General features: G+C 40.9%; 3 protein-coding genes across 3 annotated transcripts in view; 2 read left to right on the forward strand and 1 right to left on the reverse strand.

The window, feature by feature from the left end:
• tatdn2 (TatD DNase domain containing 2) overlaps positions 1-5,101 on the forward strand; it is a 6,865-nt gene extending 1,764 nt beyond the window's left edge. The window contains exons 2-7 of the mRNA XM_005741342.1: positions 956-1,265; positions 1,382-1,795; positions 1,981-2,976; positions 3,100-3,227; positions 3,609-3,792; positions 4,586-5,101. Coding sequence (XP_005741399.1) covers positions 966-1,265; positions 1,382-1,795; positions 1,981-2,976; positions 3,100-3,227; positions 3,609-3,792; positions 4,586-4,726 — 2,163 coding nt within the window. The 5' untranslated portion in view covers positions 956-965 and the 3' untranslated portion in view covers positions 4,727-5,101. The remainder of the gene's footprint in view (positions 1-955; positions 1,266-1,381; positions 1,796-1,980; positions 2,977-3,099; positions 3,228-3,608; positions 3,793-4,585) is intronic.
• A 1,580-nt stretch (positions 5,102-6,681) lies between these two features.
• Positions 6,682-7,604, reverse strand: ghrl (ghrelin/obestatin prepropeptide). Its single transcript, XM_005741343.1, has 4 exons — positions 7,491-7,604; positions 7,036-7,113; positions 6,838-6,949; positions 6,682-6,747 (listed from the first exon to the last, which is right to left on the reverse strand). Exons 1-4 carry the CDS (start codon positions 7,602-7,604, stop codon positions 6,728-6,730), a joined length of 324 nt encoding a protein of 107 aa, XP_005741400.1. The 3' UTR covers positions 6,682-6,727.
• Positions 7,605-9,841: 2,237 nt separating this feature from the next.
• Positions 9,842-16,986, forward strand: ccdc174 (coiled-coil domain containing 174). The gene is made up of 11 exons (XM_005741344.1): positions 9,842-9,973; positions 10,196-10,303; positions 10,399-10,499; positions 10,586-10,644; positions 10,731-10,878; positions 12,075-12,170; positions 12,296-12,432; positions 12,765-12,859; positions 13,260-13,407; positions 13,510-13,662; positions 14,991-16,986. The coding sequence occupies exons 1-11, from the start codon at positions 9,932-9,934 to the stop codon at positions 15,536-15,538; spliced, it is 1,635 nt and encodes a 544-aa protein (XP_005741401.1). The 5' UTR covers positions 9,842-9,931; the 3' UTR covers positions 15,539-16,986.
• The last annotated feature ends 538 nt before the right edge of the window (positions 16,987-17,524 follow it).

Genomic DNA, 17,524 nt, shown 5'->3' on the forward strand with positions numbered 1-17,524 from the left:
CAGGACTGAACTACTGCACTCACCTGCTTATTCAATTTAAAAGAACCATCAATGTAGACACCGAGGTTTTTTACATGTGTTTTACAATACGAGGAAAGGGTGCCCAGAGTGCTGTCGATATGATTAAAGTTGCCAAAAATGACAACCTCAGTTTTTATTTTCATTTAGTTTTAAAAAATTTAATGACAACCACTGTTTGACATCATCAAGGCAGCGTAATAAGAGCTGCGAATGGTCTGACCCTGCTTTTAAAGGTAGATAAATCTGCAAATCATCAGCAAAACAATGAAATGAAATGCTGTACCGCGAGAAGATGGAGCCCAATGGCAACAAATAGAGTGCGAACAGGGCAGGACCCAAAATAGAGCCTTGAGGTACACCGTATTTAAGAGGGGCTATTTTGGAGTTGTGGGGGCCCATATTGACATAAAAAAACCTTTCTGACAAATAGGAACGAAACCACTGTAGGGCAGATCCTTTTAGGCCAGCATGAAATTCTAGCCGTGATAACAGGATGATAACAGCCGTGATTACAGGGCTAGTTCTTAATCAATCTCCTTTTTAATTGCTAATCAGATATAGGTGGACCAAAAAAGGTTTTCACCACAACAGGAGAGCTTCATTAAGTCAAATAAGAGTATAAAAATGCTTGCATGACATTCAGTGCAGAAGCTCCACTGCTGAATGTGGTGTCCTTGTTCTGAACTTCCAGTAAGAACGTGCCAACACTGATAAAAGGAGCTGGTAAGATTGGAGAGATATGATTACAGTGGAATGAATTTTTAAGAAATTCTCCTAACCAGGTAACCCAGTGTTGGGCCCACTTTATGTAGAGTTAATGTTGTGTAGAAGCTAATAAAATGATCATCATTGCATGAGAGCCAGTCCGTGGTCATTTTTATCAAGAAGCTTATCCAGATGTATTCATTCCTTTTCTAACTGCGTTTTGGATCAGGATCTTAGACATGGATAGCAGAAGAAAGAAGGTGGCCTTCAGCTGGCTCCGAACTACAGTCACTTCACCAGCACATCATCAGGGTGGAAATGCTGACTCAGTCACACCGCCTTGCCGGACCATAACGCAAAATGAAGATTCAGAAACTTTGCCCTGCAGTGATTCTCCAGGATCTGCGCGGCTTGGAGCACTGAGTCTGGATACTCCCAAGAGAAAAGCCGAGGTGCTCTGTGAAAGTCTGCCCTCTGTAGGCAAACTTAAGCTGCGGAAGCTTTCCAGAAAAAACAGTGAAACATTTAAAACTTTGAAGGTAAACCTTTGCCATTGGATTATAATTTTAGATTGAATGTTTTGAATCTCTCTTGAGTCTCACAAGTTGCTTGGTTCCAGTGAATACATTATCTGTTTGTGGTTAATTTGGCACAGGACAAACCTATGAACACCTCAGCTGCACAGCTAGAGTCCAAAAACATCCAGAAAGCTTCACCACCTCCACCCCACTCTTTTATCTTGAAGAAGAAAGACAGGACACCTGAGGAGGGATTAAAGGCTATCTGCAGGAAGGCACTGATGGCAGCCCTTGGAAACACAAAAACAACGTGCAGCACTACTAATATCATCAGAACTGACATGAACAGCTTGTCTTCACCTCTGCAGACTGAACGTCCCAGTCCAGCCTACCTTGAGACAACCATTGTGGATATTAACAGCTCCTGGAGCCAGTATGACACTGCACCTGAGGACCGAGGCGGTAGCAAAGGAGATCAGTGGCCCACCCTTCAGGTGTTGGAAGACTCAGACATCAAAGGTGATGCTTCAGAGCCAAAGACAGATGGAAGGGTAAGCAACTACAACTTGTAATAAAAGTAATATAGCATTTCTTCTTGTTATAATGTTTTAGTTGTGCATTGGTTGTTATTGATTCTTTTGAATTCTAAAGCATCTTCAGTTTTTATTTTAAAATGTTTTTAAATGTATCATACCATACAATTATCATGGCGCTGAATCAAGATTTTGTTTTTCAGCGTTTTGTGGTTGAAGGAGAGGATTTTCCCAGGATGTTTGTTAGTGAGGACTCTGTTTCTCTGGAGAAGACCTTCCAAGACAGACCATTTCCTCCAGACAATGAGCTGGAAGCTGAGGACCATGACTCCGCCCTCCCTGCACTAGAGTACATACCACATTCTTCATCTCGTTTCTCATCTGACCAGAGCTGTGATCAACATCAAACTTTAGTCGATAGTGAGGGAGGTGTAACTCCCACTTTTACGTTTACACCCTCTAATGAAACCACTGGGACCCTCGAGGCAGCTGCTAAAGACATGGAGGTGCCTTTCTCATCACCACAGAGGAAAGTTTTTGTCTCACTGAAGCAGCCCCACTCACCGCACGTGAGCGTTTTAAATGCATCTGCAGTTGAGGCTGACAATATTTGCTCATCCATCATTAGGGGACGTTCATCGGATCCCTTTGCTCTGCCCCGACACTCAAATACGGGAGCGTCAAAGCTGTGCTTCGACCCCACAGCCTCACGCAGGCAGTCGGACGGTGTTTTCCGCATGCGTTACCCTGGTTACTCCTCATCTCATACTTGGACTCCTAGAAGACTGTCCTTGGGGGCTGAACCTTTATGGACCAGCTACCCCTGCTCAAGCAGTGAAGCTGGCTTCATAGACACGCATTGCCATCTGGACATGCTCTATGGAAAACTTGGCTTCTGCGGGACGTTCAGCAGCTTTCGAAGGCTGTACCAGAGTAGCTTCACTGGAGAGTTTCAAGGCTGTATTACAAACTTCTGCAACCCAGATATCATGGTGAAAGAGGCGCTGTGGGAAGGTCTGCTGGCTGAAGACATGGTATGGGGGGCATTTGGGTGCCACCCGCATTTTGCCAAAAACTACTCGAGTATTCAAGAGCGCAATATACTGACGGCGATGAGGCATCCAAAAGCCGTGGCCTTTGGTGAGATGGGCCTGGACTACTCCTACAAAAACTCTACTGACACCTCAACGCAGAAAGAGGTAAGGTAAAATCTGAAGTGGATTTTCTAATTTGAGACTCAGTTTTTCTTGAGCAGCGTATGCCTGGATATTGAAAATAAGAATGTCGTGGTCTTTGTTTTGTTTCTCTGCTTCTCTGTGAAGGTGTTTGAGCGGCAGCTGCGTTTGGCCGTGGCCATGCAGAAACCTCTGGTGATCCACTGCAGGGATGCAGATGACGACCTGCTGAAAATCATGAAGAAGTGTGTTCCCAGGGAGTACAAAATTCATAGGTGTGTTGTGTGTGGAGTAAAACCCTTTAAACTCAGTTTTTCTTTTTATAGCTTCTTCTTAAAATTAATTGCTTATCTTTTTGTAAGAAATTCAAATGTTTCAGTTTAGAGAAATAAGATAAAGGCTTGCACTTTATTTCTGACTAGCCTTTTTGTAATTGACTCGTAATAGTTGTCATTTTTCGATGGTGATGAAGAAGAGCAGAAAACGGTCATGAAGTGAATTTGAATTATTTAATATGTCTGAAACACAACAGCTGTTCTGCTCATTTCCACATCAGAACTGACAACCTGAGGATTTTTAAACTCTAAAGACCTTTGGAGTTTAAATCTTAGTGCCTTTAATCAGACTTTTAATTTGAATTACGTTGTGCTTTCCAGGCACTGTTTTACAAACAGTTATCCAGTGATTGAGCCCTTCCTGGCAGAATTCCCCAATTTGTATGTGGGATTCACAGCCCTAATCACCTACTTGAGGGCTACAGAGGTCCGGAATGCCGTTTCCCAGATCCCTCTGAATCGCATTGTGTTGGAGACAGATGCGCCATATTTCCTGCCAAGACAGGTATGTGTAGATAGAGGCTCGGGAAATCCAAAACAAACATCTTGTGTCATTAATGAAAGAAAAGGTTTCTGCCATTTTTTTTTAAATTGCAAAATATTAGAAATGTATTATTGAACAAACTAGAGGTATGTCATACAGTTTATTAGGTACGCCATGCTAGTGCTGGTTAAACCTGCTTTTGCCTTCAGAGGATCTTTAATTCTTTGTGGCACAGACTCAACAAGTGGTCAGTTCTCAGAGAGTTTGGTCTCAGATCACAACACAGAAATGCCCACTTTGCTATCAGATTAAACATTTGAACAGTCTTATGTTACCAAGATATGATCACAAAAGATCCTGTTACCGTTATGTTCAGTGTTTTTTTTTTTGTTTTGTTTTTTGTTAAACCAGCATAAAGGAGGATGAAAGGTATATAATGATATGACGACAGTCTTGGGAAAACAAAGAAAGTTTGATCTATATCAGAATCAGATGTAAAGCATCAGAGCTGATTTTTAACAGACAACATCATCATACTGTGTGCAGCAGATCCAGCAGTGGAGACGTTTTTGTTCCACCATGCTTCTGAAAAGAACTTCCTGCCTGTTGGCCTGTCTCTTGTGTTCCTTGACTGCTTGATCTCTTGTTGATCTGAAACGAAATTTTCCCTCCAAGAGTGGAGTGAAACTGGGCACATATTTCTATTCTAAAACTACTATCAGAATTTAAAGCAAATATCCGTGTTGTTATATTTGAGGTATTAATTATTATGAGACTCCATGTTGACCTTTTTGAATGTCATGCTCTTTAATAGGTTGGGAAAGGTGTCTGCCAGTTTTCCCATCCTGGAATGGGCATCCATACTCTGCGGGAGCTGAGCCTACTGAAGGGGGAAGACATGGCCACTGTCCTTGACACCATCCGAAACAACACCACTCAGCTGTATGGTATATGACCTTTAGAGAAAACGCTGTAAACTGGCAAGAAAGAAGAGAGCCGTTTCCTGTTTTTGTTTTATATTTGTCAATTCTCCATATATGGATGTTGACGTGTGGAGAAGAAATTTCATTTTAAACAACCTGAAAGAGAAAAAGGAGACAAGCCTGACTGGAATGAAAATATCTCTTGTCTAACAGAGATCCAAGTGTATAATTGTTTATCTGAATATTTCTTTTATGCCGTTGTTATTATAGATTAATTTCTAAGCAGTTTGTGTTTTTCTTTTATCTGTGTTTCTGTAGTTTTACATTGCTCGCTTGTTTGGTTTGCTGGATGTTTGGCTGCCTTGGTGTGATGCAGTAGAGATGCATTAAAAGTCTTTATAATAGTGCTTCTTTTTTCTCTGAGACATGTTTTGTTAAATTAGTCATCAGTGCGAACACTGGTGCTGATGGAGGAGCGCACGGAGACAGGAAAGCATAGTCTACAGTGGAGCAAACGTGTACACTGAACAAAGCCGATTCTGCATTGAGGAAAGGAGAGGGGCTGCGAGAGCGGTCCATTACTCCACTTTAATGACGCCCTGCTCGTCACACACATTTGTCTAAGTGCTCTTTTTTTTTTTTTTTTTTTTTTTTTTTTTTTTTTTAAATCTAAACAATATCAAGAGTGAGCAGATGTGTGTTCATCCTGCCAGTTTTTTATTTATTTTTTTATTTTTTTTAGCACATTTCTTATTATAGAGCCTTTAAAAAGGTCAGAGTAAACTCTGTTACTGAGGTTTGGACAAGATGTTCTTCAACATCCTACTTCCTTTTTTTAAAAAAAAAACAAAAAAACAAAAACATGGTCATTTTGTGTTTTGTAAGACATTTAGCCTTTTAATTGTAGCTTTAAAGGTACCAGTTAAGTCTTTACTCAAGTGTTTGCATCCTAAGCATCTGTTTCCTTGATATTTTTAGCTCATACAACCAAAGTTCACATGGTGAGACATTCATGATCCATGATATCATGAGGGTCAGAATTTAATCAAACTGGCACACGGTGGTCACCTAATGGGTCTTCACCCAAATCATACTCAAAGTCAAGCATAATGTTTATGCACAAGGCTTACACTTTTTTCTCCCTGATGTATTCAACAATATTCAGTTCAGGTTATTTAGCAAAGTCGTTAACAAAACATTCTTATTAATAAATTTTGCGTGCAAAAAGACATTCCCAGGCCAGTCGAGAGATATAATCGACTGGCCCGGGAATGTCTTGGTGTTCCCTGAGCTGCGCTGGGAAGAAGTCTGGGCTTCTCTGCTTAGGCTGCTGCCCCCCACGCCCAGCCCAGCCCAGGGTGAGTGGCGGAAAATGGATGGACAACAATTGTGAGGTTCCTTGACTTCTCAGTGGATTTTAATTGTTAGTTTTTGCAGTACAGCTAATTACCACCAAGAAAACTGTTATTCACCCATCAGGTAACCTGCAAATCATGAACCGGATGAGCTGTTGCATCACAGACCTTCTGATTTAAAGACTCATTAAATATAATACAGTGAGACAAAAGGTTGATTGATGCTTTATTGTATAAGGCATACCTGAATCCTAAAGAGACAGATGGTATAGTGTGTGCTGTAGTGATCTATACAGGGTATCATTTTTTACAGGTTGACTAACATTAGATCGTATTTCTCTGCCGACACAGGAGTTTTAATAATGAATGCAAAATGTCAGAGTGTGAGTTAAACATTTGGGTGTTTGAGAGACATTTTTCCTAAAGCTGCACCCTGGGAAATTCATAATGACAGCTGAACCAACCCCTTGATGATGAACATAATCTTTGAGGCTGAAATCTCCAGGAAATGCTATTTGGCTGATTGATGTGTTCCATTTTACACACAGGGTCACATGGTAAGCATTTTAATGTTTTAGGCATCATTCATTTATCTTGTATTTCATGTTATTTAACCACAGTCTAATAACTTAGATAACTAAAGCTGATTATGGAAAACACTGACACAGTCTCTGATCTTCAACGAGGAGATGGTCTCTCTGGGGAAAATAATATATATATATATAAATATATTGTAATATTTAAAGGAAACACTTTTTTTACTGTATAAACCAGAAAGAAGGGACAACCTGCTGATTCTGTGTTTCCCAGCAGGCGTTGCACAATCTCCTGCAGCTCTACAATGTAGTCCGCCAAGTCTTCTGCTCTCAAGGTGACGCCAATTTCAAAGGGCGCACTTATCTGGTCCGAAGAGAAAAAAACACAAAGCTGCAGGATTGACTGCTGGGAGATGGGCTGTATTTGTTTTGTATTTTTCCCCAACTCACTGTCATGGTTTTGTCCATATTGGTTTGATTTGGCTCCTCCATGGCTTGGCGACCGATTCTGGAGGACTTCACTTTGTTCTGTGATTTAAAAATAACATCTCATCATTGTTATGAAATAATTTCCACTTAAGAGGTTTAATTAACATAAGAAAACCTCCCTAATTCAAATGGCATGGGTGAGGTACAGTGCAGAATAATGTCACTGGTTGGTTGGTGAGTTCACAGTCTAAATAGCTGGTAGAGTTTTAATTTTTAGTCCATCTTAAAGCTTTGGTGGTTATGATGGGTGATAATAAGTTTAAACTCAAAGGCTGAAAACAAAAAACATGAAGCATTGAAATATTTATAGGTTATTACAAGCGTTAAAAAGAAACCAACGCTGAGTGAAGTTTTCATAAAGATTTTATAAAAATGTAGTTTAAAAAAAAAAGATAAATTAGGACAAAGTATCTCACCTGAGGTTTCTGTGATGGGCTGAGGAAGCTTGAGCCCGCACTGGTTGACTTGCACCACAAGGTCAGGGAACACAAGAGAAAAGCCAACAGGCAGGTGTTTCTTTTCAGAAGCATGGTGGAAGAAAAACGTCTCCACTGCTGGATCTGCTGCACACAGTATGAAGATGTTGTCTATTAAAAATCAGCTCTGATGCTTTTCACCTGATTCTGATATGGATCTAACTTTCTTTGTTTTCTGTCCATCTTCGTACCTTTATATACCTTTCATCCTCCTTCACGCTGGTTTAAAAAAAAAAAAACACTGAACACAACGGTAACAGGATGTTGTGTGATCATATCTTGGTAACATAAGACTGCTCAAATGTTTAATCTGATAGCAAAGTGGGCATTTCTCTGTTGTGATCTGATATGAGGTGTGATGGACATCTTATCAGTGGGCTATGGACAGAATAGTATTGCAGTCACAGACTTCTACAGCAGCACTGACTCTCAGGCAAGAGCTGTAATAAAGTTAGCAATAATCTAATGTTTGATTAGACAGGAAACTTAAATTTATATCAGCATAGTGTTATCATTACATCAGTGCTCAGCTGGAATGAATGCTACTTTAATATCTCTGAAATAAACAAATAAACCAAAGTAACTGGAGCGGATATTGATTTACAAGGATTTTCACTCACATTTACATGCTTGTGTTGTGTAATTGTGCTTTCAGTGGAACTGTGATGGTTCAAAATGGTTTTTAGTTTTTAAATCAACAGCCTACTAATTGACAAAATACACGAAGCCTAAAGCATCATGCATAAGACACAGTATGAAGGACAGTTTATATGAAATGGAAAAACTTGCATTAGTCAGACAGCTACTCCAAGAAGTGTAATTACATTTCTTTGATTTAGGAAAGTAATCTGTATTTAATATTTTTCTTATTTAGGCATCACACCTATCATATGGTTACTCAATACTTTGTTAGGTACACGTGTCCAATTACTCAGCACGATTATCTAATCAGCCTCAACTCAATACATTTACCCATGTAGACAAGATCTAGACGACCTGCTGAAGTTCAAATGGAAGATCAGAATGAGGAAGAAAGGTGATTTAAGTGACTTTGAGTGTGGCATGGTTGTTAGCACCAGATGGCCTGGCCTGAGTATTTCACAACCTTCTATAGGGTTTACAGAGAATGGTATGAAAAAAGAGAAAATAATCATTGACTGGTAGTCAAGCAGTAACTCGGTCCCTCGTTACAGCCAATGTGCACAGAAGAGCATCTCTGAATTTGCAGCACATTCAATTTTGAAGCAGATGGGTTACAGCAACAGAAGACCGCACTCGGTTTCTCAGGATAGGAAAATGAGGCTGTGACATTAAGATGTTCAGGAAATAAACAATAAACAGTCTGAAAGCAAGGCAGCATGGTGGCACGGTAGTTAGCACTGTTGTCGCACAACAAGAAGGTCCTGAGTCTTTCTGTGTGGAGTTTGCATGTTCTCCCCGTGTTTGCGTGGGTTCCCTCCGGGTACTCTGGCTTCCTCCCACCGTCCACAGACATGCAGCTTGTGGGGATAGGTTAATTGGATAAACCAAATTGCCACTCGATGTGAATGTGTGAGTGTGAATAGTTGTCTGTCCCTGTGTGTTGGCAGGGTGTACCCTGCCTCTCGCCCTATGACAGCTGGGATAGGCTCTAGCGCTCCCCGCGACCCTGAAAAGGATAAGCAGAAGCATGTATCCATCCTGTCTCATAACAGCAGATCAGTCTGCAGGGGACATTTTTGTCCCCCTCAATACCAACTGATCATCCTTTAATTTCCACAGCTTACCTGAGTATTGTTGCCGACCATGTCCACCCCTTAATGAACACACTGTACCCATCTTTTGATGAAAACTCTCAATTTCAAAAACAAACCCCCCAAACACTTTTGGGACGTGTTTAATTTTCATTGAGGAAATGGTAAGTTTATCCAAAAAAGCTTCTACCCAACAAAGGTGCAGACACTTTTGTCCTCCTAAACATATTGAAATTGTGTTGGATTCTAAACCTTGGATTATTGCCAATTGCCCTGTTGCAATTAAAGCAATAAATGCATATAATCACCAATAAAGCAAAAAAGACAAGAAAAAGAAAACTATAAAACTACTAAAAGTCGTGCAGGAGGGAGTCTTCTCCCTCCTGCACGACTTTTTTCCCCTTCCTTATAAAATCTGTTTTCCTTTATCTAGACTAGACAATAGTCATCTCATTTTATTTTAGTTTATAGTTACTTTTTAACAAAAACGGTGAAAGTAAGAATGAACGTTTGAAACGGAAATGCGTGCAGTGTCGAAGAGACGCCACTAGTTGGCTGTAAAGCGACAGTTTGGTAGCAACAGAAATACCAACGAAGAAGTCGGACTCCAGCAAACAGCAACAAACTGGAGATTAAGGTGTAGGGGAAATGGATAAAAAGAAGAAACCTTTAGACGTGACTGCTTCATCGGTGAGTTGAATGTACAGGCAGCTCTTCAAATATTTGTTTGACAGAAACTGTAGATGCTTAAGCTTAATTATACGGATAAACATAGCTAACTTACTCTCATGGTTGCTAGCAGCACATACAACGAGCATGGACTGTATTTAGAAGAAATACATAACGTTTGTTAGTTTTTTTTCTTTAGAGAATAAACAGCTAAACCTTAAATTTCGGTTTTATTTCGTGCAGCTAGTGGACCTTAAAGCCGAGCTGTACAGGAAACAGGAGCAGTTCAAACGGCAGAAACTTGGACAAGAAACTTCTGGAGCAGGATTCAAAGCAAAATCAAAAGATAAGGTACAGCACGAGTGATTTCTGAACGTTTTTTTTTATAATGGCGTGCAATGACTGACTCACGTTTCTAATTTTCCTCTCCACATGTTCCTCTGCAGAAGCCCAACATCTGGAATAAACAAAATGCGGGTGTTTCAGCAAGAGCTGCTAAAGATGCAGAGCAGCTGGAAGAGGAGCGGAGCACCATCGATGCAGCAAGGTGCTGCATCTTCAGTACTGCTGAAGTTTTTCTGTATAACAGGTGGACCAAAACCTCTCACAGCTTTTTTTCTACTCTCTCGACAGGCGTAAGTTGGAGGAGAAGGCGAGACTCTACGAACAGATGACTAAAGGAGACTTTCCTGGTTGGTGAACTGTTTGTGCCTTATGTCTGCTACGACAGCGTCAAAGTGGGCATACTTTGTATTTACCTTGTTGTGTAACTCATCAGATGAAGAGACGGAAGGGCTGTTCCTTGTTGACTTCACCCAGAAGATTATTGACAAAAAGAGAGAAACACTTGCCCAGAAGGAGAAAGAGGACGAGGAGCAACTCAGCTCATCACCCGTCCCTCCTCCTGAGAACCCGGATGAAGAATGGTAACTTCACATTGATTGCATTCATCAATATTCAACTTGTGCTGGCATCATATAACATATCAATATTAGGCTTATATGTTTTCCAGTATTTGCTAATACATTATATTGCCAAAAATATTCACTTGTCTGTCTTGAATAGCATTCCTTTCTTAATCCATAGGGTTTAAGATAATACTGGCCCACGCTTAGCTTCATATCTTTCAGCTTTCCACAGGTTTAGGAGTGAGTTTATGGGAATTTTTGACTATTCTTTTAGAAGCACATTTGTAAGGTCAGACAATAATGTTTGATGAGAAGGCCTGGCGCATAGTTGGCACTCTAATTCAGCAGTGGTCAGGATTCTGTGCAGGCCAGTCAAATTCTTCCACTCCAAACTTGCTCATCCAAGTCTTTATCAACCTTGCTTTGTGCACTGGTGCTCAGTCATGTTGGAACAGGAAGGGCCGATCCCCAAACTATTTCCACAATATTAAAAGAAGGAAATTGTCAAAAATGTCTTAGTATGCAGAGTTCCTTTCACTGGAACCAAGAAGCTGAAACCACTGCTGTAGAATCCAGTGGCAGCTGCTCGGCCATAGAAACTCATTCCATTATGCTGGCTACCCACTGTTCTTGAGCTAATCTGAAGGCCACATGAATTTTGTAGGTCTGTAGCGACTGACTCTGCAGAAAGTTGGCGACCTCTGCACAATGTACACCTCAGCATCCACTGACACTGCTCTGTGAATTTACATGGTCTACCCCTTCATGGCTGAGCTGCTGCTGTTCACAGTTAGTTCCCTTTTGTTATAATACCAGTAACAGCTGAGTGTTGAATATTTAGTAGCGAGTAAATTTCACAATTGAACCTGTTGCACAGGTGGTAAGGAGCTCCTAAGAGCGACCCATTCTTTCACAAATGTTTGTAGAAGCACCTGGGGCTTGCCACCTTTTGTTTTTAGAACAGAAGAAGCCTCTTGTATAAGAGCTGAGACGTCTTCACAAACTTAGTTCAGTTTTCTAGACTACCATGAACTGAATGATTGAGAAGCCACAAAGGTTGTATCAGCCACTATATGCAAATAACAATTTTTGCTCTGCGAATATAGAAGGAGTGACTCTATCACTGCTTTTTGACATTACAGATAAACAAAAGGCCTTGTGTTATTTGTCACAATATTTAAAAAAACAAAAACAACTATTTTTTTTCTCTGCAGGGTGGACTTTGTGGATGCTTTGGGACGATCTCGGCGGTGCATGAAAAAAGACCTGCCAGACTTTAAGAAAATGGACCAAGACCTTCAAGGGAAAGGGTAATTATTTATGTATTGTAATTTTTTTTTTTAAACATTTGTGTGATTTTTTTTTTTTTTTCTTCAAGGATGTTAATGAAATATTTGAAACTCTTAACTCTTTTGGATATACTTGGTCCCTGTAGAAAAGCTTCATCAGACAAGACATTACTCTCAGAAGACATGCGACGAGAGCTGCAGAGGCAGGAGTGGGAGAGGGAGGAAGAGGAGGCAATGAAAAGGCCTGTTGGACCGATTCACTATGAGGATATCAGACAACAGGGTTAGTGTCACAGCAAAGAGCTTTGAGCCCTTACATTGTCTTTCACTCAGTCAGCCACAAGGTGATTTGTTTGTGGGTACAGATTAGTATTGAGCCTGTGTCATCTTTCCTCATAGTTGGCTACAGAGTTAATGGTGATCTTGAGAGTTTGAAGTTAGATCTTTGTGGGTTTTGCTTAATCGCCACTGAATTCTTTGCCAAATAACATATACCAAAAGAATTTATGGACTGAAAATAAGGTCTTTTTTTTATGCTACGCTACACTTTGAAACAGAGGAAGTTTGGTTTGCAGGTTTGAAACTGTTGTCTTACTGTTGTTGTTCTTATCTCAGAGGCTCGGGACCTTGGTGTGGGGTACTACGCATTCTCTCAGGATCAGGAGCAGCGGCAAAAACAGAGAGAAACTCTGGACATGCTTAGAGATCAGGTGAGCTATTAAACACATGTAAAATGCCGGCCCAGGACAGCATTATGGTTTCAGATAGAGGGATGGACATATAGATATTCTATTCATCCCAGGGGAATGACTGTGTTATAGCAGCAGCATAAAGAATAATAATAAAAAAAAACATTGATAAAAGCACCACAGATCATATTGAAGGCCTTGTTATGTGAGGAAGTGCAAAATTGTACATATAAGAGAAAGAGAAAATTTGATAACAATGGAGAGAATTAATAAAGGAATTATTTAACTGTTTACAACGCTGAACATTTATAATGTAATAAAAATATTTAGATTGTGATTGTCATTTAAATTAGATCCATCAGGAATTATTTATTACTTTATAATCTAATAAGTGCTTTATTCCACCTGTTCTGTCCTGCAGACTACAGATCAGCGCACAAAGAGAGAACGACTGAAGGAGAGGAAGCAGGCCATCCTACAGGCTCGACTAGCCAAGGTAAGGCAGAGGAAGATGAAGAAGGCCAAGCTGGATGGTACAGAGGAAGAGGAGAAAGAAGAGGAGAATGAAGGTTCGGATCTGCACGGCTGTTTGTGTAGAAAATTTGTTTGCAGGCTTCAGTTCAATGATCACATGAATGCTAGTAAGAACTGTTATGAATTCTTGGTTTCAGGAGAGGAAGAGGAATTTGAAACAACAGGGACCTCCCCTCAACCAGAGGAGTGCCCAGAGGTCAGCATACTCAAGAAGGTGGAAGTGGAGATCCAGGAGAGGAGAGACACCAAACCAGGAGTTCCTCATGTCAGAGAGTGGGACAGAGGCAAAGGTAAGTCTCATTAAAAAAAAAAAACAAACACTTTCATGTTATGAATATAATAAATGTGCTGTATGTTTCAGCTAGATAACACGTTAAATAGGATGTTTTCTTTTCTGTCGATGATGAAGTTAATTCATTATTTAGATACAGCGGTTTCTGTGTCATGCATGCTGGGTCACTGGCATGATTTAACTGGGACCCTTGATTCAAACAGAGACATCATTGATATTATTAGTAACACTTGTTTGTCCTTCTGTAACAAATCAAAATGTGTGGTGTGAAAACCCCAAAGTTCAAGTCCCCAACTGATAGTTATAGTATGATATACAGTACTCCAATAAAAAGACTATTTGGTTTTCCATTTGATGAGCTCACACTGCTTTAGGCTGCAGTAATGTTGAGATGTGTATTTTTTCTTTTTTAATTTGTGGAAATTATTGCAAATACAGAGCAGAGCAACTATGTTTGCAGATGAAAACTTCAGAGAGTCTCATTTATAAAACGGCTAAAAGAAGTACAAATGCACAAAAGCTGAAGATATTTGTGTGCCAAAAGTCAGCGTTCCTGTTATAGATAATAGACCACGCGGAAATGTGTGGTCAGCCTCATACTCTGCCCTCTGCACACCCACATTCAGCCAACAATGGTGACGCCAAGCTCCTCATGACATTTGATGCATAGAGAAGAGCCAGACCCCACAGTGCTCATTGCTTGTATTTCCTTTTCCTTGATCTGCATTATGAACAGGACTCATAATGACTGTGTGAGAGCTTTTATTGACTTAATGCAGTCTATGAGCAGGTGGTGAAGGCAAGTCAGGTCAGGTGACAGTAAATGTCAGAGGTGACTGACTGCTGTCACAGTTGCACTGTTGTTGCACTTTTATGCAATTTGTTAGTGCTCCTTTGCTCTTTGAACCAGGGCTGATAATCACTTTTAATATCAGGGAAAGCAAGTCTACAACTATCTATAGGAGTTATAGATAGTTATAGATAGTTGTCAACTGAGCTGTGCTCCAAAGTCAGCCTCTTCTGACTATAAAAATGACTACCACCAGCTGTTCATCCTGAAGTGTCCAGCTTCTATTATTAGCACAGCACAAGTGGATGGAAGTAGTTATTTATTTGCATCCTTCTTCTGCCAGTTTTCTGGAAATTCCATTCATATTTGCTTGGATCAAAGCCTAGCTAGTTCTTCTAATAAATTCAGCACCATCCAATAATAGATTGACAGATTGGCTTTATGTCACTTTTAGGTGGAGTTTTAAGGATCAAGGCACCTCTGTTTTCTGGAATGTAACCTCCCTAACATTAGCTTTTGTCTTTGTTTCCTTTCAGAGTTCATGTTTACTGAGTGGAAAAGTCGGCGTCGGGAGGAGCGGGATACTGAATTTGCACCTCCGTCTGCATACTTTGCAGATGACAAGAGGCCGAAACCAGGAAAGTATAAAAATGAGGAGAATAAATCCAACATGTCCTTCAAGTGGGCAAGAGCTCCAGGAGGAATCTCTGAGAGCAAAGCAGAACCACAACCTCGGTCTAAAACTGCATCTTCACCTCCTGAACCTCAACCAAACCCTCCCCCGTCTGCACAGCCACCGCCCTCAGACAGCTCGTCGCTGTCGGCTCCCCCCTTTCATCCCCAGTATCCCCCTCACCCGCTATTTTATCCTCCATTTCCTCCTCCACCTACTCCTCAGTTTGCAAGCCCACCTCACCTCCTTCCTCCATTTCCACCACCGTTCCCACATCAATATCCACCCCAGTATCCACCTCAGGTGCAGAGCCAGGCGCAACCTGCAGGTGACAGCCAAACCCAGCAACTCCACCAGGGCCCTCCTCAAAGTCTGGATGACATGTTGTCCTTCTACAGGAACTCCACCTGATGTCTAAATACTGCTTGATGTGTAGTTGGGTCATATTGTGAGTTTAAACGCTGCTCTTTTTTTCTCGCTCTTTGTTTATAGAGTAAATCACAAAAACAACAAAACACAATATGTCAGCTTTTTGGAGTTTAGATATTTAATAAATATCAAGAGTGCATCATTTGTGTTTGTGTGTATTATGGTCATAGAGGGGAAAAATGATTAATTTCTGCTCAAGCACTGCACGTGAATATCAAAACTTTAATTCAGCTATGAAGAATGACTGAGGGGATGTCATGCAATGCCTTGTTACTTCAGGGTCAGAGGTCAGGCAGAGACCAGTGACCTGAAGCCAGCTGAGATCTTCTGCCTTGACCTGAAATACTGAAGTTACACCGTTTTCTGGAGAGAAATGATCAAAAATGAATTGTCATCGTGCAGGTGACTGCTGTTCAAAACCCCACAAGGCTAGCCGCTCTGATCGAAACTGTGGGAAGAGCGGTGAGTGCACTGAACGAAATATGGGAAAGATCTTCGAGGAGCTCACGGCTCTTAAAAGAGAGACCAGTGAGAGACTGGAGACCAGTGATGGACATTGGGACGAGTGTAAAATGGATGCAGTTCGTTCGACCTAAACCAGTTACCTCCATCTCTAATGCGGCTATGCCTCCACCCCCGACAGCGCCAGCTGCTTGAAGGTTGACGCCGAGGAGAACAACAACATTCTTCCAGGAAAGACGATAATGAGAACGAACTGACTCTCTGCCCTATTCATCAAGGCCACCTGCGTAGGACTGTTGATCTTTGCCTAACAGGCGAAAGGACACACACCCCGACACGCACACATGCACACTGATACTGATATGCACTCACCACACTCCCTTCCCCGGATGCTTATCTCCCTCGATGGAGACAGCGGCTCAGCTGGAGGCGCGAGGAACTGCAGCGTTCGCGACCGCTGTGTACATCTGCGTAATCCCCGCCCCTATGGTGCTTGTCTGTGTTTCATGGCCGTATAGTGTGATGATCTGTGCTTCTTTATGTGCTATGGAGTTTCCTGTTTTCTCCTCATGATGACTCCCTTGTTGGAAGTCATCATGGGCAGAAACCCTTTTTTTTTCTCCTGAACTTTGCCCCTATATGTTACATATCTCACTGTCTACCCCTTTTTTGCTCCCTAGCCGGACCTGTCTCCCCAATGTAAGTTTGTATATTATGTATTGTCTGTATGGTCGACTAGGTCTGTCATTTCAGCTGCAGGCAACTGCAACTAACAAATAAAGCTTATCCTATCCTATAAAGTTAAAACCATTTGTGGGTTTTTGCTTAGATGAAGATCAACCGTTCTTTTTTGAGTAATCAAAACAAAAATCCTGCTAAATCCTTCCAAGGGGTTCATAAATTTTTCTTGCAAGAGTATATCACAAAATGATTCATATTTGTGTTTAATGTCAGTCGGCTCACGGAGCTGTTTGGAATCTGGGAGTGTGTAATTTAGTTGCAGTATATAAATATCCACCAGATGGTACCACATACACTTTTATGTGAAGTTCAAGTGACGGTTCATTGATTTCTTCACTATTCCTTTAAGAGTTGCAGTAGCCTTTGTTAGTTGTTTATTTACTGAGTATTTATTAAGGAAATTCTTATGCTTTGTCTCAAAACTGGCTTCGGCATAGCATCTTCAGATGCCTCGATTTATTCCTTTGCCAATCCAAACTGGGAAACTTTTTTTTCTCCAATCTTCTCTTGGAAAAACATGCTTGAATAAAGGTGCAGTTATGGTGAGCCTGTGTGAATATTAGCCTCAGTTTCCTGTTCTTATTTGACAGGAGTGGTCTTCTGCTGCTGTGACCCATCTCTAATATTTGATATGTGCAATCATACCTTGGCTATGAAAACTGTTTATTTAGGTTACTATTTTGTTGCTATGAGCTTGAAGTAGTCTGACCATTGTCCTCTGACCTCTGGCATCAACATGACATGTTCACGCTGAGAACTACCACT

This window comes from Pundamilia nyererei, unplaced genomic scaffold, assembly GCF_000239375.1.
Source record: "Pundamilia nyererei isolate P.nyererei 1_Seehausen unplaced genomic scaffold, PunNye1.0 scaffold00110, whole genome shotgun sequence".
Lineage (NCBI taxonomy): Eukaryota > Metazoa > Chordata > Actinopteri > Cichliformes > Cichlidae > Pundamilia > Pundamilia nyererei.

Coding starts and splice junctions, on each gene's coding strand:
- ghrl (XM_005741343.1), bottom strand. CDS start 7,604: ATGCTTCTGAAAAGAAACACCTGCCTGTTGGCTTTTCTCTTGTGTTCC. Junction 7,114..7,490: donor GCCCATCACAGAAACCTCAG/GTGAGATACTTT, acceptor TTTAAATCACAG/AACAAAGTGAAGTCCTCCAG. Junction 6,748..6,837: donor GGGAAACACAGAATCAGCAG/GTTGTCCCTTCT, acceptor TATTTTCCCCAG/AGAGACCATCTCCTCGTTGA.
- ccdc174 (XM_005741344.1), top strand. CDS start 9,932: ATGGATAAAAAGAAGAAACCTTTAGACGTGACTGCTTCATCG. Junction 12,171..12,295: donor CAAGACCTTCAAGGGAAAGG/GTAATTATTTAT, acceptor TGGTCCCTGTAG/AAAAGCTTCATCAGACAAGA. Junction 12,433..12,764: donor TGAGGATATCAGACAACAGG/GTTAGTGTCACA, acceptor TTCTTATCTCAG/AGGCTCGGGACCTTGGTGTG.